Genomic DNA, 21,942 nt, shown 5'->3' with positions numbered 1-21,942 from the left:
CTCAGAGTATATGTGGATGGTAACAAAAATGATTAAAAAAATAAAAAAAAATAAATAGTGAAACTTTGTAAGATCGAAGTCTCTAGGGAGACTTTAAGCTGGAAACATTGAGGTGGAACTTTGAGGGAGGAGAGGGGGACTTCGGGAACATAGAAAACACAGATGTGAAACATTGAAAGAACATGGACGCTCCTAGTGAGCACAGAGAGCGGTGACATTTAAAACTCGGTATTCAGCTCAGGAACTTTGGAAGTAAAAAGTGGAGGAGTCAGGAGCTGTTTAGTGTTCAGGAGTATACATGAACCAATATGAAAAGAATAAAAAGGATAAAAATGATTATGAAACTTTGAAATTTCAGTCTTTAGAGGAATTTTAAGCCAGAACTTCGATGAGGAGTAGAGAAACTTCGAGAAACCATTTACGGTGTGTCATGGTAACATTTTCAACTCCTATAGCATTGTTGGTTCAATATACTCCGTAAATTATTAAAGTCATTAATGTTTAAGCCCAGAATCTCGGTGAAGTCAAACAGACAAATGTACCGTTGATAAGTTATTTCACGTTATATTTGAATAGTCAGATTAGGGGTGTAAACGAGTCAAGCAGAGTTCGAACTCTGCTCGATTCGAACATAATATCTTAAGCTCGAGCTCAACTCGTTTGATACAGAGTTTTATACAAGCTCAAATCATTTATTTAATGGTACTATTTTTCTTTATATTATTAACTCTTTCCTCTTGAATTCGGAATTCACTCTTCGGCGGCTTCTATTAGGAAGGCGGCGCAAATGAGTCAACAACCAACCACAACTCTCTATAATTCTTCATCCCAACCCAAAGCCCAAGGGCTATCCAGCCGGAAAGCCCTCACTTTATTGATCGGGCATTTGGGTTCATTCAGTACGGTTTCGAAAAACTTTTCGCTTTATATAATATTTATACATTTCAGTAACCACCATCAAAAAATTAAATATAACCGCTATCTACAATTCTTATATTCGTCTTAGGACGGTCGTTACCAAAATCGTACAATTTAATATTATTATTTTAGCTATAAGTTACAAAAGTAATTACTCGATAATATATAATTATTTCTTATTTCTTATAGTATATTATTACAAAAATAATATTTAGTGCATATAAAGTGAAAATCACGTTAAAGCCCGCAAGCTTTTCGAGCTCGAGATATGAAGCTCGAGTTCAGGTTAGTTTCGTAAACGAGCTTCAAAATATGTACGTTCATGCTCGAGCTCGTTTAAGCTCGGCTCGAATAATTTACGAATAGCTCGGCTTTACAACCCTAACTCCGTAACTCTGATTATTTAATATAACAAAATCTAATATGAATTTAAATTATTCTATATAAATAAAATATGCATGCATGGATCACTCTCGACCACAAACTATAATGCCATCAACAAGTCAAAAGGAATTTGGGCTGACCCACGTTTCAATTTCAAAATTCAAATCAAATTAGTAGCAGAACTTTCCAAATCTTCTCGTATTTCCGCCTCTGTCACCTTTTGATTCAATTTTGACCAATTTGCAACCCTATATAAACTCCTTCATCACAATCACTTTTGTTGTTTAATTTGATCACTTGTTACCTACCAAAAAAGACACATCCTAATTAATTTATTAACCAACAAATCCAAAAAATATTAAATATATAAAGTTGTTGGTACTTACAAATAATGAATCGAGGCAGCCCTTCCAAACATCGCGGCAAAGCGGGTGAAGGAGGGACGGAGGAAGTAAAGTATCGAGGTGTTCGGAGACGACCGTGGGGTAAGTATGCTGCCGAGATTCGTGACACAAGAAACAACGGTTCGAGGGTTTGGTTAGGGACTTTTGGTACGGCTGAAGAAGCGGCTAGAGCTTATGATAGAGCCGCACACGACATGAGAGGGCATATGGCGGTTCTTAACTTTCCTGGTGAATATCCACCTACATTTTCAGCTACGGGTTATAATGCCAACTTGGCTGCCACGTCATCTGCCGCAGATTCTTCTTCGACTGACGTGCAAGGTAGAGATGTATTTGAGTTCGAGTATTTGGATGATCAGTTGTTAGAGGATCTTCTTGATAATAACTATGATAACAAAACATCTTGATTTTTTACGAAGGCGTGTTGAGGTATCTTGATTAATAAAGGCACCAACTTATGGTTTTCATACAAGTTGGTCAATTACTTTTGTAACATTAGCAAGTTACAATCTAAGTTTCCTTATTATGGAGCTAGGCTTTTGAAGTACCTACATTCTTGTATTATACTCAGCTCGTTTCAAAAAAATTGTCTGGTTTGATTTTAATTAGAATTTAATAGATACGAATGGATTTTCTACTTTACCCTTAATTTAATTGATTAGTTTTAATTAATTATGAAATAGTTGCCATATTTAATTGTATTTTCTAATAATAGAGAGGATATAATTGAAACTTTAATAAATTTTTATTATTATTTTGATTAAGAGACAATTATTTTAGGACAAATAAAAATATTAAAGTGGACAGTTATTTTGAGACGGAGAGAGTAATCAACTACTTGGAGTTGGGTTCATTTCCCATTATATATAATGGCCCTTTTTTTAGCTATATTTCTGTTCTATGTTCTTGCTCTAGATCATGACTTTGAAGCTAGAATTATACTCCTCCGTATTCATCAACTTATGACTTTTTTCTTGTAAACATTGACTTTAAATTGTTTGAATATGAATTTGAATTTTAGTTATTATCATTGTCACATATAATTATTTTTCAACGAGGGCGTAACAACAAAAACAACAATATTCAGTCTCACGAATGACCGAATGTAGAAATAATAGAACGTGAGATATAGACAACTATTAATTTCTCTATCATTTAAAAAAATCGTTTCTACACTCACGAGTCACAATTAGAAAACACTATTATCTACGATTAGAAAACACTATTATCTACGATTAGAAAACACTATTATCTATGTACGGATAAAAAATCACCTTCACCTGAACTCTAGAATAGATAGACTACTTTCGAAGGAGTTGAATAAATAGTTAGCTAGACTTGAAGATGAAAGTACAAAAATAAAAGGCAATACAGCAACGCGTACCCGTGGACAAGATATGCTCCTATACAAGATATATATAGGATCCCCAACACCAACTTGACTAATTGATTACATCTATTCTATCTATCAATTAAATGATGATGTCGTAATTGATGATGTGCGGAGCCCATCGGGCCGAGTAATTGGGCTTGGTCCATGGGCCGCGGTTAAGTCTTCCTCCTAAACCCTAATTCTCTCTTATAAATAGAGGGGTAATCTAAGCAATTAGGGCACCCAAGTAGGGGAACATTCTCACTAGGGTTTTTACCTACGACTCCTCGTAGGGTTTTTCCCTTCGCCGCCAATCGGAGCGCCGTCCATCGGCCGGCGATCAGCCCTTAGCCACCCTCCCGAGATCATCATCTCGGCTAGGGTTATCACGGTATCCGGACCGGAGGTTAACGCCGCTGAACTAATAAAACTCTCCTCTATTGCACTCAAGCGTGTTTCTATCCTATGCGAAAATATGCTTGATCAAGTGGTGCTTTCATTGAGAGATGCTACAATGATCTCGTCTTCCTATCGTCAAAAGAGTCAGACGAATCATATTTGATTCGCATCTGTAAGTTCTCTTTTTATTTCATCAAATTGAATGATACAGGTTAATTGACACGCGTATATGCATTCAACAAATATCAACGATAAAAGTTTATGTTTAGATCTTGTTCAGATCGAAAATATATTCATATGCATAGCTTCTGTTGGTATATCAATAAGCATATATATTCGTTTAATGAATTTATCGATACAGGAGGTCTCTTGATAATTCGATGCTTTTGTTGATTATACATTAATTTACTTCTTCGTATCATTCATAATGTTTGGCACGCATAAGTATTTACATTAATTGCTTTGCCATATAATTCGACCGACATTCGTTGTACGTCTACAAATCGTCATAAGGGATTATTTATTATTTTATGATTTAATAAAGAATCATGTTTATTTATGGTAATCAGATTGTGATCTTTGGAGTATAATTCACAAAAAAATCTTTTATTATTTTAGAATATTATTATAATCAAAGAATTGGACCATCTTTGTGAATTTGTGATGGCGTCGGTTTACTGGAACTAAGTACATGTAGACGATTTTGGTTATATGTATTCTTCATTAAATGGTACGCGATCGACGTACCATGACAATTTAACCAGCCTCATGTCCGTAATAGTACATGCACGTTTACCTGGCTATCATTATTTATGACCGATCACAACACTTTGCGCGTTCCTTCGCGCAACTGCATCCCTTTGCGCAGCCTTTGCGCGTGATTTACAGAATATGTGCGGTTGATTTGAAGCATATCTCACGGCTTATTTGTGCAACCTAATTGCGCAGTTCTTTTCATAGCACTTTGCATGCGACATATACATTTGCGCCATGGCGGCTCCACGTCCATGGTTGCAAGATTTTTAGTGCGTTGCACAATATTTTGCATGTGTTGACCGCACTTTACATTTGCACCATGGCGGCTCTGCATAAGTCCATGGTTGCAAGATTATTTGTGCGTTGCGCAATACTTTGCATGTGTTGCGCGCACTTTTCCTTTGCACCATGGTGGCTTCGCGTAAGGCCATTGTCGCAAGATTATTTGTGCGTTGCGCAACACTTTACATGTGTTGCGCGCACTTTTCCTTTGCACCATGGCGGCTTCGCGTAAGGCCATGGTCGCAAGAATATTTGTGCGTTGCGTAACACTTTACATGTGTTGCGCGCACTTCTCCTTTGCACCATGGCGGCTTCGCGTAAGACCATGGTCGCAAGATTATTTGTGCGTTGCGCGACACTCTACATGTGTTGCGCGCACTTTTCCTTTGCACCATGGCGGCTTCGCGTAAGGCCATGGTCGCAAGATTATTTGTGCGTTGCGCAACACTCTACATGTGTTGCGCGCACTTTTCCTTTGCACCATGGCGGCTTCGCGTAAGGCCATGGTCGTAAGATTATTTGTGCGTTGCGCAACACTCTACATGTGTTGCGCGTACTTTTCCTTTGCACCATGGCAGCTTCGCGTAAGGCCATGGTCGCAAGATTATTTGTGCATTGCGCAACACTTTGCATGTGTTGCGCGCACTTTTCCTTTGCACCATGGCGGCTTCGCGTAAGGCCATGGTCGCAAGATTATTTGTGCGTTGCGCAATACTTTGCATGTGTTGCGCGCACTTTTCCTTTGCACCATGGCGGCTCCGCGTAAGGCCATGGTCGCAAGATTATTTGTGCGTTGCGCAACACTCTACATGTGTTGCGCGCACTTTTCCTTTGCACCATGGCGGCTTCGCGTAAGGCCATGGTCGCAAGATTATTTGTGCGTTGCGCAACACTCTACATGTGTCGCGCACTTTTCCTTTGCACCATGGCGGCTTCGCGTAAGGCCATGGTCGCAAGATTATTTGTGCGTTGCGCAACACTTTAAATGTGTTGCGCGCACTTTTCCTTTGCACCATGGCGACTTCGCGTAAGGCCATGGTCGCAAGATTATTTGTGCGTTGCGCAACACTTTAAATGTGTTGCGCGCACTTTTCCTTTGCACTATGGCGACTTCGCGTAAGGCCATGGTTGCAAGATTATTTGTGCGTTGCGCAACACTTTACATGTGTTACGCGCACTTTTCCTTTGCACCATGGCGGCTTCGCGTAAGGCCATGGTCGCAAGATTATTTGTTTGTTGCGCAACACTTTACATGTGTTGTGCGCACTTTTCCTTTGCACCATGGCGGCTCCGCGTAAGGCCATGGTTGCATGATTTTTTGTGCATTGCGCAACACTTTGAATGTGCTGTGTGCACTTTGCATTTACACCATGGTGGCTCCGCGTAAGGCCATGGTTGCGGTGTTTTGCATAATTTCTTTTGGGTACTATATGTTGTACATTTCCATTACTTTACAATGGTAAATCGTAGAATTTTAATTCTTGTTCCATACACGTTCATCGCTCCCAAAGGTGGTATCAACTCAATGTTGGATTTCAACACCACTAAATACTTTAGTAGTATTGAAATGGGGGCTAGCATTGTGCTAGGTTAGTAGTGGGAAAGATGTGTTCCATTGTCATGTGCGTCCGTACAGCTTATTTTTGGTGGCCAGTTGCACAATATGTGCTCTTAGGAATATCTCCCCTTTGGGAGGAGCATCATTATGCCTCTATATAACACCGGGTCGCTCCCGTTTCATGTTTCGTTGTGTCGTCGTTGACTATACTAGTTTGTCGGAACTGACGCACTTCATTACCTTCTTTATGATAAAGGCGTAGAATTATGACACAAATATTCCGTAACACGCTTCAACATTACACGGTATCTTCCCATATTACCTTTACGCGTTGAGTGTCATTTATGGCATTAATCCCGCATAGCACCATTCGCGCTTCTCCTGACTCTATTTTACGTTGTACATGCTTAGATCAACTTACATTGCACCTCAGCGGCTCCGCATAAGCCCATGGCTGCAATTTGTTCGTGCGAGTTGCAACACGCAACACATTGCACACTTTTCTTAGCGTCATGACGTCTCCTCGTAAGTCCATGACCGCAGTTTCTGTGATCCGCGCACATTGCGCCATGGTGGCTTCGCATAAGCCCATGGCCGCAGTTTTACTTCGCGCACCTTGCATAGTTCTTTGAGCGGTTATTTGTGCAGGATCTTTTGCACAACGCAATGCGCGGTCTTTTCTATGCCTCTTTTGCACGCCCATTCGAGCACAGTTCTTTATGCAATGCTTTGTGCTGTTCTTTTCTGTTAGAATTTCTATACGCGTTTCTGTATCACCCTTTTGAAGGTGGTGTCAACTTAATGTTGGATTTCAACACCACTAAATACTTAGTAGTATTGAAATAGGGGCTACCATGATATATGGCTTCAACTGAGTGGGATGATTTGTTTCCTTTGGCGACGACGCTTTGCCGAAAAAACTTTTACGAATTTTACATTGCGCTATGGAAGTTCCGCGTAAGCCTATAGCCGCAGTTTATTCATGCGACGTGCAACACGTTGCATATGTGTTGCACACTTAGCTTTGCGCCATGGCGGCTCTGCGTAAGCCCATGGCTACATTTCGTTTGTGCATTGCGCACGTTTCTTAAAACCATGGTGGCTTTGCAATATTCCATGGCTGCACATCATTTGGCATGCGACGACGTCAAAAAGATGTAATAGAGCTAGTTGGACTTGATCACCAGATTTATTAGCTTACGTTCTTTACGACCGCGATACACACCTTCTTCATACGATTTCTCGCTTACTTCCTTGCCTACAATTGTTTTCACGATTGGTTTTCGGGTTTTAACTGTATGATTACTATACATTACGTAGATCATACTCTATCAAATCGATAGTCAAGTTAAGTAAACCATCATTATCATCATTCGTGGTTAAGGTTAACAGGATAGTCTCTCGCGACGGTAACCTACAACCTTCACGGGGCCATCGATCAACGAACGTTACCGATGGTGGACTTAACATTTAACCACCCCATCGATATCATCATATCGATCTTTGTTATTCACGGTAGTCGGATCGGAGAGTTAAATTCTAAGATCCTTAAACCCCACATTACTCGCAATCCCGCTAGGATTGTCTACGGTTTACGAACCGAAGAGTGGAATTCTGTTGTCCTCAAAATTCTATTGTTCATGGCAAGATTAAACGCGTCGCGGATATAATAACTTTCAAATGCCAATAAATCTCTCGCACATATTTTATCAATAGTTTATTGTACGGTTCCTGCCTACTTAAGGGGTGTCCTCTAGCCCCCGCGCGGCAGAAACCTGTTTGGTTACAAGGCTAGAATATAACGGCAGGTGAAGGGAATTGGTTTTCCCCTAGTCAAGCGCCACGCAGACTAGAAGGATACCAAGTCGACTTAAAATACGAGCATTGGTTTGCTTGTGCATATTAAATTATCCTAAGTATTGGTTTACTTGGGAAAACTCTTAAGTATAAAAACATTAGTTTGTTTTTAGTTAGCATTGCCTTACCACACAACTAAGTACACCCCTAGTACGTGACAGAGCAAGTGATGCTGTAACTTATGAGTATAAAATTTCTTCGTGCGGAATCGCTCACGGGCTTTTTGTTAAAATATTAGTTTATTTTACGCAGTGCCCGAAACTGTTCATAAGTTTTGGTTAACTTATGCGCACATTGTGTGAATTGTATTAATTCGCGATGATAGACAATTACAATCAAAAGCATGAATGTCCATGATTACGCTGCGTAAGTTCATGGTTACTTGATACCCCTCACAAATATGTGGTAAGGATGCCTCAATATGACTCTGAGATCGGACTCTACGAGTCTTATATGCCTTGTATACAACTACAAGTTCCGATCAGCTAGTTGTTTCAGGATGTTATTTTGACGTGGTCTTATTTATAGTTCGCCATGACATGTTTTCACATTTCATACCGAACTGGGGGGAGTGATGGTATACTATCAGTATCCCTTCAGTTTTGTTTTTGCTACATTGTTGCTTTGTGCATTGCGGATGGTAGTGGAAGTTAGCATGCACACATCGCTGCATTGCGTTAAGCGCAAGGATGCATCGCGAGTAGTTGTGGTTAACATGCATGCGTCACATTTGGTCGTATCACGCATGATTGAAATGCGTGGGGCTGTGTCGCGCATAGTTATGACGTGTAGGCCGTACTGTGCAGGGTTCCACCCTACGGATCCCCGCTCACCTCATGACTGCATGGCATGCGGAATTATTACATCACGTCATCACATTACTATGTGGATTCGTTATGCATTTGACTTCGTAGTCGGCGCAGGTTATGTAATGAGTTATTTGCGGTGGCATATTTGTAACTTCGATATGACATTAATATGTCACACCGAACTTGGGGGACTTGATGATGTGCGGAGCCCATCAGGCCGAGTAATTGGGCTTGGTCCATGGGCCGCGGTCAAGTCTTCCTCGTAAACCCCAATTCCCTCTTATAAATAGAGGGGTAATCTAAGCAATTAGGGCACCCAAGTAGGGGAACATTCTCACTAGGGTTTTTACCTACGACTCCTCGTAGGGTTTTTTCCTTCGCCGCCAATCGGAGCTCCGTCCATCGGCCGGCGATCAGCCCTTAGCCACCCTCCCGAGATCATCATCTCGGCTAGGGTTATCACGGTATCCGGACCGAAGGTTAATGCCGCTGAACTAATAAAACCCTCCTCTATTGCACTCAAGCGTGTTTCTATCCTAGGCGGAAATATGCTTGATCAGTAATATATACAATCCAATAAATAAATGACGTCAAATGAACGAGATGAAAGAGACCCAAGGTATATTTGACAAAACTAGATGTTAGTACACATAGGGATGGCATTGGGTTGGGTTTGGGCCGGGTTAAGGTGATCCCGGACTCGGACCCGTTAAGAAAACCTACCTCCAAACCCGCCCCATTACCCGTCGAAGCTCCATTAAACACTTACTGTCGGGTTAATGGGTCCACGGATTTCGGAGCTCCATTAAACATCACTTTCTTTGTTTCATTTTCTCTTAGACATTTCATCGAAAACCTTACAATCTTACATGCACTTTCATAATCACCATTTTACTTTAAAATACTGCAACTGCATTTTTGATCCAAATCAAAAGAATATAGATTTGATTTTAAAAAGAAAATATAAGAAAAGAACAAATTGATAGTAAAAACCATTACACATTCGAATTAATCCGTTTATTCGTACATGTTTGTAAAACATAGTGAAGAATGCTCTTTTATATATATATATATATATATATATATATATATATATATATATATATATATATATATATATATATCGAACAACAATCAAAAGGAAAAGTAAAAACATATTGTAGCAAGCAAATCTTCCATTTTTTATTTTTCTGATTATTATTACCATCGGGTATTATTATTACTATCGGTTTGGGTAAACGGGGCGGGTTGTCGGGTCTATATGCAATCCCAGACCCGGCCCGTAACCCGAATTTCTTTAAAAAATAAACTCCACACTCGACCTACGACCCGAATATCCGGACCCGAACCCAGCCCAAAAGTGTCGGGTTTCGGGTTTACTCATCGGATACGAGTCTTTTTGTCATCCCTAAGTATACACAGTAAGGCGACTGTGTAGATATTTTCATGTGCGCCCCATTATGGTCTTGACTGACCAGCCTATCAAGCAGGTATGGCAAGACAAACAATCTAATTATCTAGAGTTTCAAAAATATGTCACGACAAATCAAGCTCTCTTGCTTTACTATTTTTAAAGCAGGTTTTGTACATAATAGAAATATTTGGACATATGGCCAAATGGGCTATTGAATTGGACGAACATGAGATAATTTTCTCCCAAAGGAGCATGTCAGCGTGGTCATGCGGCCCCGAGGGAGGTGCCGATGAAATTGAAGTTTCTCGTGAAACAAAACCAGTAGTGCCTCCTCCAGAGCAACTATGGGAAATGCACTGATGGGGCATGTGGCCCTGAAGGGAGGCGCCGGACTAGTTCTTCCAAGTTCGCATGGGGAGGAATACACATTTTCCTTATGTATAGCATTATGATTTATTTTATATTTTACTCAAAATCATTTATCAAGTAAAGATATTTACTTAAAGGGAAAATGCTCGAAAAAGTAATATACGTTATACAATTTGACTAAAAAGGTAATATGAGTTTTGTTGATGCCCAAGAAGGATTACTTGTTTCAATTTAGCACAGAAAAGACCTATGATTTAAAAAAGTGTAAAACTGGGGTTAACATCGTCAAATTTATTAACAATCGTTAGTCAAAATTACACGCTCAGCGAAGTACGTTAAAAATTGAACCCCTAGTTTAAATCTGACAAAACCCTAAAATTAAAATTCATTTTTACTCATTCATATCTTCATCTACATCACCTTAAAAAACTAAAAAACCTAAATTTAAAATTCATTTTCTGCAAACGCATTCACTTTCTATTCAAAATCAAACAACTAAACCATCAAAATCAAACAACTCACCGAATCAAATACTAAGATTTAAACTGTAAAATATACATCTACATATTGAAACTTCTAAAGAACTCTTTACCGTCGAAATTCATTATGCTTATTCATCGTCGTCGACTCATCTTCAAATAACCAACAGTAGCCACCTCCGTCGGAATTCACTACCGTCAATTTTAACCGTCGAAGTTCGTTACCATCGATTGAAGAATAAGGATTAGGGATTTTAGATAGCAGGTGGATGTGTTTTACGTATCAGGGATCGAAGTTCGTTACCGTCGGAGTTCGTTATCACTTGTTTCCAATTGAACACCACTGCCGGCCTAGCTCCGATGAACACAACCACGACCAGTCTAACAGATTTGTACACAATCAATTTTTATACAATCTTTAATTTCAGTTTTCGAGTATTTTTACTGATATTGCTTAATTTACACATGTTTATTCGCGCAATATCGGTCGCATTTTGGTCCATTGGATACGAATTGGAGCTATTTTGGAAGACATTTGATAGATTTGGGTTCGAGAGCCGAGAAGATCATTTGTATGATTTTCAGATCATTTTAAGGTATATTTTATGTTATTCTATCATCGGTGCCTTATTATGATGCGTAAGTTGGTTTTGGGCGTATATGTTAAAGTTTAAAGAAAATTTCACCTCAAGTAGTGAGCAAGGACGTGGCTATTCAGCCCGCGGAGCGGGTTATAACTAATTCTGAGGGTCGACAGATGTGCTATAATTAAGAATTGTGGCTAGAGTTAAGTCGCGGCGCGGCTTTTTAGCCAGCGTCGCGGGTCGATCCTGGTGACTGATTTTGGGTTATAAATAGGGAAATTCAACCCTAATTTTGACATACTTTTTTCTGGACGAGTTGCAGCAGTTTTAAGGCGATTTTAGGTGATTTTTGAGGAATCCCAACATCATCCAATCAATCCAATCATTCCGGAAACACTTGTCGAATCATTCATCATTCAAGATCACTATTTTCATTTGGTTTAATTCTTTATCAACATAATGAATTCTCCTATTTGTTTATCTTTGATTTTGCATTTAGCCATGATTGTTGGCTAAGTTTTTAATGCTTGTCTAGATTAATAACCGAGGTCTTGGATGTTATGATTTTTGATTTATGAACTCATGCATGTTTATTTCATTAGTTTGAAAAAAAAATCGATTCTTATTGATGTTTAACTTTATAAACTTGATTGATTGGTGTATTTGTTTGATAAAGAGAACTCTTGTTGATTTAGTACACTAGTTTATAATTGATTTGTCTTAATTGAATGTTTGTTAAATCGGACCAAGGGGGTAAATTAAGTTTAAACGGTTAGACGATATAGGGGTGAATTGTGTAGAGCGAACGCAAAGGCAATTGTTATTCAAATCTTTGATCTAGTTAATTAATTAGTCACAAACGAAAAGGACTTAGGTGCTAGGGAACCCTACATCTAGTAATTCTTGTTTGAGTACTTGCTAAAGAGAACTCTTGGCGGGTCGACTCAGTAATCTGCATGTATTGAGTCTTAAATCGGGCTAAAGTATAAAAACATCCAATTCTGAGGGTAAAAGGTTTAGACGAGCATTTTCATTCCATTTGATATCAAAACTATCTTAATTGTTTTCTTGTTTTAATTTTATAAATCTAAAAACCAAAAAATATTGTTTTTACATTTTATCGACTCTTGATTTGGCTAATCGTTAAATAGCCAAAAAAACCCATTATTTCGTACTTTCAATTTTAATAGATAAACTTAGTTTATTTTCATTAGTTGTAATCTTAATTCTCACGTTTAAACTGTCCTTGAAACGATCACGGAATTACCAACTTTATACTATTGCACGATCGGGTACACTGCCCGTTAGTGTGTAGTAATCTTTTAACTGATATTTCCAATTATAAATTTATAGACGCGATTTCACACATCAGTTACTTTCTTGAAGTCACGATGTTGCTTTATGGGTTTTGTTTAATCTGATTTTTGTTTCTGGATTTCTAGGTTTTCTTTACTTCAAGCTTTAATGTGGCAAATGGTTTTAAGTTTTGATTTGACAATTGATTGTTTTATTTTAATATTCAAGATGATAGAAAAATTTGGTCAAGATGATAGATAAAAATTTATGTGGAATACACATTAAGGATTGATGAACATCTAGTTTTGAAATGATGAAAATTTGATTTTTTTTCCTTTTTTAGGATGAAAGTGATTGATAGATGAAAAGGATGAAGATGATAATGGGAATGAAGATGATAATGAGGATGATAAAACTCTGTGGTTCAATTTGTAACAAATTTTTGGGACTAATCTTGTAATTTTGACTAATGATCGTTAATGAATTTGACGACGTTACTTTCAATTTCACACTTTTTAAAATCATAGGTCTTTTCTGTGCTAAATTTAAACACATACGGAGAAATCCTTTTCACGCATCAGCAAAACTTATATTAATTTTATTGGCAAATTGAGTAACTTACGTCACATTTTCGGGTCAATTTTCATTAAACATTCCTCAATTAAAAAGGCTAAATTGATGATTATCTATTTTTTTCTCCTGAAAAGCTAATTTTATATATATGTAATATGACGATATGTGACGCCGTAGCTATAACACCCCGTCAAATTTCCATCTGACGGTGTGTTAATCATCGGGTCTCACAGTACTCTAAATGAGACTTTATCAAAAAGTATTCGCATTTATTAATAAAAAGTTTTACTTAAAACATAAGTCTCCACCAGTAACAAAATACTGAAAGTACCGTAGAAAATAAGTAACAGTGTTTAATAAAATAAACAGTTTAAAATGCGAATCATAAAATTAGAGTCTTTAAATATCATGAAGAACTCCAAAACATATGCCATGCACCTCTAGTACAGCGGAAGCTAGTTGTCTATAAACCTGAGATAAAACGTGCAAAACGGGTCAACAAATAATGTTGAGTGAATCTACAAGTTTAAGTAATCAGTAGTAAGTATTAGACCACGAGATTTAGTACAAAACATTGGTAAAAGTATACAAAATCTAATCAACACTTGAATATGAAGCTTTAACACCACGAATAGTCTACAACTACGAGTTTTCCTTTTACCCTATCTAAGCATACGCTTGATCATGTGTATATGTGTACGAAGTAATAAGCACCACAGTAGTAGCAGTGAGGCTGTCAAACCTAACGGATCCGTCCCTATGATTCGAGCTTACGTAACTAATTATGATATTCAAGCTAAGGGCTTTTTGATCACACTCATATGTATATCAGTTTAGTACTCGTGTCTAAATTGTAAAACAGTTTAAGAAACAACATGTATCTCATCCCAACAGAAAAGTTTATATGGGACTATAGACTCACCTTGAGTGTTCAACAAGTAACGCGGTAAGTATAAATAAAGATGATAGTTACAACCGTATAAAGAAACCTAGATACATATATAGATTATCACATAAGTCTATGTAAAATAGATGTTGATCCATAGTATTAGTTGTCCTATTGCTCAGACCGACTCGATTAAATAGTAAAAGTCAACACATAGTTAACAAGTACATGCAAGTCAACAAAAGTCAAACTTGTTCAATGATGGTCAACTGTGACGACCCGGAAATTTCCGACCAAATTTAAACTTTAGTCTTTATATTATTCCGACACGATAAGCAAAGTTTGTTAAGTTAAATCTCAAGAATTTTAAACTGTGTTCATACATTCATTATAACCTCGACCAAATTCCGACGATTCACGAACCGTTATATATAAATAGATATGTATATGTATGTATATATATATTATAACTTGAGAATATTAATAAAGTATTAAACGTATAATACTTTACACGAACGTATTTGTTTCAATATGATTTTCGACGAAAAAAAAATATTAAATGATTGAATTATCAGAAACATTGAATTATGATTACAAGTCTCTGTTGAGAGGTCCACTATGATTTGAGAAAATCTATTCCTCTTAACGATATTCAGAATAATTTGTAAAGCTATTTATAAATAAAAACAAAAAGTGTCATTTACGAAAGTTAGACAAAAGTTAGTGGATAATTGGTTTCCATAATATTCTATTAATCTATTTTCAAACGTACAAAGACGTTTTCAGTTTAAAAAGAACTTTATTATTAAAACGTATAATTTTTATAGATATCTAGAATCACTTTTGACAACTCATTACTTAACCAGTATAATAAATATAACGATATTTATATTTTATTTCATTAAATATATATAACGATTTAAATTAATATTATATATATTTATACGCGTATTATACATACATAGTTTTTTATACTTTTACTATACTTTAACTTTACCTTTACTTTACTTTTACTTTACTTTAACTTTAATAATTCACTTTAATAATTCATACTTTAATAATTCATACTTTAATAATTCACTTTAATAATTCATACTTTAATAATTCACTTTAATAATTCATACTTTAATAATTCACTTTTTTTATATTCAAAAATCTATTATAAATAGAATTCAATAGGTTTCATTATTTCATAGAAACTCAAAAATATATTTCTCTAAACTCTCTCAATTGATATATATATATATATATATATATATATATATATATATATATATATATATATATATATATATATATATATATATATATATTTGCTCTGTATTATTTCAAGATATTGTTAGTATACATAAAATATTATGACGGAGTGCTGTCCGAGTGATTTCAAAATAGTTTTTTTGAATGAGTCGAAGCTAAGGAAATTATGGGTTATAGCTATGGAGGTGATGTGTATGGTTCATGGGTATGCTCATGAGGTCAATCTAGTGTTTATCATCTCCGTTGCGTCTACGTACTTTCCTGCAATATTGAATCTCAATATTGATACGTTCGTGAATCCGAGGCCAACCTTGCACTTATTAAATGACGTTATATGTATTTTTACTACGAAATACAGTATTGTGAGTTTCATTTGCTCCCTTTTATATATATTTTTGGGACTGAGAATACATGCGCTGTTTTTATAAATGTTTTACGAAATAGGCACAAGTACTAAAACTAATTCTACGTGGGTTTAAACCAGAAATATACCCTTAGCTTGGTAACATTAAACTACTTGTCTATGTACGGTAGGCGCGAATCCTAAAGATAGATCTATTGGGCCTGACAAACCCCATCCTGACTATGGGATGCTTTAGTACTTCGAGGTTATTTTAAACACACCTGATCTGGTGTACTTCAGGGGGTAAAACATGAACGTTAAGGCTTATTACCGGGTGCCTACAACTTATAGAATACTTTTATACACTTGCGAGTGTACATATATTTATAAACAGAAATCTTGTGGTCTATTAATATATTGAAATGATTGTTATGATAAACCTATGAACTCACCAACCTTTTGGTTGACACTTTAAAGCATGTTTATTCTCAGGTATTAAAGAAATCTTCCGCTGTGCATTAGCTCATTTTAAGGATATTATTTGGAGTCATTTATGGCATATTTTGAAAGACGTTGCATTCGAGTCATTGAGTTCATCAAGATTATTATTAAGCCAATTATAGTTGGATGTATTATGAAATGGTGTGCATGCCGTCAACTTTCGTTGTAAAGAAAGTTTGTCTTTTAAAAACGAATGCAATGTTTGTAAAATGTATCATATAGAGGTCAAATACCTCGCGATGTAATCAACTATTGTGAATCGTTTATAATGTATATGAACGGGTCCTTTCAGTTGGTATCAGAGCGGTGGTCTTAGCGAACCAGGTCTGCATTAGTGTGTCTAACTGATAGTCGTTAGGATACATTAGTGAGTCTGGACTTCGACCGTGTCTGCATTTCAAAAGTTTTGCTCATCATTCTTGTCGGAAATTACCTGCTTATCATTCTTAGTCTAGACACATCTTATTGCATTGATTGCATGAATAGTGTATAGACAAAATTCATATCTTAGCGTATCTGCTAATTCATATCTTAGCGTATCTGTTACTGTAAACTTTGCCTGACATATTGTAACATCCCGCATTTTTCCGTTAAATTATTTTAACGCCCGTCTTTTTCTTTTTAAATAATACCCTTCGTATCTAAATTCGTATCCTTTGTTATGTAACATTTTAAATATTTTCGTTATCGGATTTTAATATCTCCCGTACTCCCGTGTAACTTAAAATAATTCGTTCGGTTATTTTCCGCACCCGATTCAAAGTTGAGGGACCAAACTTGCCAAAGTATCAAACTTTTGACTAGGTCAAAGAGTCAACCTCCTTCATCCCTTTCATTCATCCTCCCTTTTCCATTTTTGATACTTTCAAACTCTCTCATTTCTCAAACATAAAATCATCATCCAAATCTCACCAAGGAAGTAAACATCAAAACAAACTACATATTCTTGATCCTCTCATCATCCTCTTCGATTTGATGCTAACTACTTCGATTTTGGGTAACATTTCTAAAACACTAGATTTCTTTAAATTCGTGTTCTTAACTTATAAAGTTTTTAATTAGTGTCTATGGCTCATTGTGATGTCGTGTATGTAATTTGTATGCCCGATTCGTTGTTTTTGGTGTAACTAGTTCAATATGAAAATTTCTTGCTAAATCCTTGATTTTGGATGATCAAATGTTGTTAGATTGTTAAAGTGCATGTTTTAAAAGTGTTACTAGTATCTTTAGCTTCGTTTTGATGTATAGGTTGATTAAGGAAACATCAAACTCATGACTATTGATTTTTGTGAATTTTCGTTAGAGTTTGATAGACTTTAAATGAACTTTTGATGATTTGAATGCCATGAAATGTTGTTAGTAAGTATTTAGTTGTATTACATGTTTCATTACCTTCAAAACGGCATATCATATGTATAAATTGGATTCCCGAAACTTAAATTGCAATTGATGAACTTGAAACCTTGATTTGGAACGTTTAACGAACTTTCGACGAGGTTTTTATTGTCTTAAATGATGATTTTGATTTATGATATGTGGTTAGTTGTATTCCTTGTCGAAATAGCTTTCCGATGATATAAAATACATGTTCTAATTGTTTGCGGATCATAAATTGTGATTGTTTGAAGTTTGGGTCGTGCACTTGAGAAATTCAGCAAACAGGGCCTGGAAGGCAATTGGGACGCCGTCCTGATATTTGGGACGCCGTCCCACTCTTCATATTGGGACGCCGTCTTGATATTTGGGACGCCGTCCCACTCTTCATATCAGGACACCGTCCTGATTTTTGGGACACCGTCCTGATACACTAAAATGGGCTGTTTGCTTTGATCTTTTGACGTAAAATGTTTACTATGCTACGGACCTCCGATTAACATGAAACTTGGCTAACATGCTCATATATGATTATATAACTTAGAAAAATTGTCGGATACCCAACCCGACCCCGTTGACTTTTCCGTTGACTTTGACCCGACCAAGTTTGACTTTTTGTCAAACTTAACCAAATACTTATGCAACCTTTCTAACATGATTATTTACTTGTATCTTGCATGAAACTTGACTAGTTGATTCACATGTTAATATAATCGAGTCGTAATGAGCCATAGGACTAATTGAACATCTTTGACCGTTTGTGTTTACCGTTATTGATATAACCTATATGTTTAGGTCAAGACTAGCCTTGTCTTTGCACGCGTTTACTTGTTGAAGTACTTTTATAACTCTCGCACTCAAGGTGAGATCATAGTCCCACTTTTACTCTTTTTGAACTTATATTTGGGATGAGAAAACATAAACGATTCTTTTGAATTAAGTGAACACAAGAACGGGAAAACAAACATTCTACATACGAGTTTAGAACAAAAATCCTCAATTCGATTATCATTAGTTACACTTGACGGGTGTAAGCGAGAACTTATGTTATATGGCCATATGGGTTGACAACCCTCATCTTTGACGGTTCGCTACCGTCTACGGATGAAATATATTTTCGAGAATCAGTGTTTGTTCTAGCACTATGGATGGGGTATACAATGGATGGAATGTTAAGCTTTGATAATTGGGTGCTCGTGAATATTAACTTTTAGAATGTATTACTATTATTTCAACTTTGCAAACCTTGTGGTTCGACTTACTTTACTTTTACTCACAAACTTACTTAAGCCTATGATTTCACCAACGTTTTCGTTGACAGATTTCTATGTTTTTTCTCAGGTCTTGCACGATATGTGATACATGCTTCCGCTCATTATTTGATACTTGCATGGGATGTCGAGTATACATGCTTTTCATGGAGCGTCTTATGACTTTACTTTAAACCGTGTCGCCTAGATTTCCTTTGTACTTATAACCTTGTAACTTAACTTTTGGTTGAACAATTCTTGTAAACTTTGGAAACAATCTTTATTTTGAAATGAAGGCGACATATTTTGGTCAAACTTTGTCTTAAAGACTTATGACCATGCAATGGGACCTACGTAGACGACGCCGTCACTTGACGATTTGTCGGGGTCGCTACAAGTGGTATCAGAGCTTTGGTTGTAGGGATTTAGAGTTCATTTGTGTCCACCCCGAGTCATAGGGTACATAGGTGAATCTAGACTACAACCGGCATATAGACTGAAGTAGGAATTACTTGACTATTTGTGCATTTATACTCGAACTCTTCTATCATATCTAACTCGTATTCGATCTTGATCTTACGTTGATAAATTTTGTTGACGCGCCACCTTGACTTTATGAAGTCATGTTAAATGCACATGAGAATCAGGGTAATATAATTTCCGGGATTATATTACGGTGATTCACATGGACGTTCCGACATTATGACATAAAGAATTTAAGGCGAGTCAAGGAAAATTTTTCTCTCTATCCTTATTCCATATCACGGTTAGTATTGTTAAGAATACTAATCAACGATATTCTTGTGTCATGAAGGAACAATGGCTCACCAAGGTCAACACAATACTCCTCTCGAAACTCTAGAACAAGCTCTTCAACGCATGATAACCACCGCCGTGGGTACGGCCGTGGCCGATCACTTTTCTAACAACAACAATCATGGAGCCGGTAATTCAATCGAAGGTTGCTCCTACAAGAACTTCATGAAGTACAATCCTCCCACTTTCGATGGAACCGGGGGACCGGTTACTCTCACCCGATGGTTTGAACAAATGGAGACCGTTTTTAACACAAGCGGTTGTCGAGACCAAGATAAGGTCAAGTTTTCCACCCTCACTTTCACCGGTATTGCTCTCTCATGGTGGAACACGTATGTACAATTAGTGGGAAGCGATGAAGCCCACACACTCTCTTGGACCGAATTAAGAGAAAGAATGATCACCGAATACTTCCCGCGCGACGAGACTCGAAGGCTCGAACAGGGTCTAAGGAATTTAAAAACGGTCGGAAATGACCTCGAAGCTTATAATCAACGGTTTACCGAACTAGTCTCGATGTGTCCAAATCTCATGACTCCCGAATCCCTAAGAGTCGAACTTTACATGGATGGCCTCCCTAAGAGCATTCAACACAAGGTAATGACATCTCAACCCACTAACCTACAAGAGGCTTTAACAATGGCCCGCCAAGCCTTAGAAACGGTGAATGAAATGGAGGCACCGGCACCAATGGTCGAGAACCACCCGAGTAACAACAAAAGAACATGGGAAGCCTCTCAATCAAGCAACCACAACAATAACAACAACCCCGCCAAGAAGCCTTTTACCTCCAACGACAAGAAAGGCTATGCCGGAAAACTACCTTTTTGTAACGAATGCCACAAGCATCACTTTGAAGGATGTGGCAGGTTTTGCCACCGGCGCCAAGGACCCGTCGCTCGAAAGATGCCCAACGCACACAGAACGGGTGCTTGCTTCGAATGTGGCCAACTGGGTCATTTTAGGAATGTGTGCCCAAATAAGAAAATCAACCCCAACGCACGCCGTTGAACCTTCAACATCGACACCTAGGATGCCCGGAACGACGATGGACTAGTAACGGGTACGTTTCTTCACAACAAACCGTATACTTCATACTTATTCGATTCCATTACCGCTAGACGTTTTATAACCAAGTCTTTGACTCGTGCTCTTTGCACTCCACTTTTTCCCTAGACACTACTTAGGCAATTTAAGTGACCAACGGAATATATTGTGTGCCTATAAATTTTATCAGAGGATATACGTTAAGAATTATGACTTGACACCTATAGAACTAAGGAGCTCAAAACCTATTCGTTAAGGAGAAATTTTTTTTTCTTTCTTTCCTACAATTATGTATGGATTTTTGTGAACTAAATAATTTTCGGTTGGAAACCGATACCCACTTCCTCGTATCCATGACCTCATGATTATTTGCGTGAAACTCGTGTGTATTCCAAATCGACCTCCGTTCCGGTTATCACCAATTGGGGGTTAAGGGAGACGATGTCTCCTAAGCCATCTTCCGAACTCACAACGTTAGTTGTAAATCTCTCTTGGTACCATTCGATTTATCCAAGGCACGCCCGTATCCACAAACCTCTCGAACCGCGTATGCAAATTCATATACACTAATTCGTTATCGTATTTATAGATGATATCTTGACCTATCCAAGTAAAGAAGGAAAACGAACAACATCACCATCTCCCGCTCGAACTTTTGAGAAAAGAGCAACTCTATACCAAAGTCTCTGAGTGAGAATTTCTGTTGAACGAAGTCCAATTTTCTAGACCATGATGTTTATGGTCAGGTCGTTACAATCAATCTCGAAATCAAGCCACATGTACACAACTTTAAACCTCTTCATGTCTGAGCCTTGAACGTGATTCTTCACACCAACCTTCCTAGCTAAATTCGTATAGCACTAGATGGAACTCAAACATGGAAATATTTCTACTTGAACGCCGAAAGGCATACTCTCTCGACTCAAAATCAACGTAACTAAAATTCGTTATTTTGCGCGAAGAATTCGAATACTAAATTGTGGATCCGATCAACTTTCTCGTCATCACGTACCA

At 37.3% G+C, this 21,942-nt stretch overlaps 1 protein-coding gene across 1 annotated transcript; it reads left to right on the top strand.

Annotated features, from left to right (window-relative positions):
• Window positions 1-1,693: 1,693 nt before the first annotated feature.
• On the top strand, window positions 1,694-2,113 carry LOC139844024 (ethylene-responsive transcription factor ERF096-like). Its single transcript, XM_071834231.1, has one exon. The coding sequence runs from the start codon at window positions 1,694-1,696 to the stop codon at window positions 2,111-2,113; it is 420 nt and encodes a 139-aa protein (XP_071690332.1).
• The last annotated feature ends 19,829 nt before the right edge of the window (window positions 2,114-21,942 follow it).

This window comes from Rutidosis leptorrhynchoides, chromosome 1, assembly GCF_046630445.1.
Source record: "Rutidosis leptorrhynchoides isolate AG116_Rl617_1_P2 chromosome 1, CSIRO_AGI_Rlap_v1, whole genome shotgun sequence".
In the NCBI taxonomy this organism is placed as follows: Eukaryota; Viridiplantae; Streptophyta; class Magnoliopsida; order Asterales; family Asteraceae; genus Rutidosis; species Rutidosis leptorrhynchoides.
Note: the sequence above shows the minus strand (reverse complement) of the source record. Positions and strands in the feature narration are given on the sequence as shown.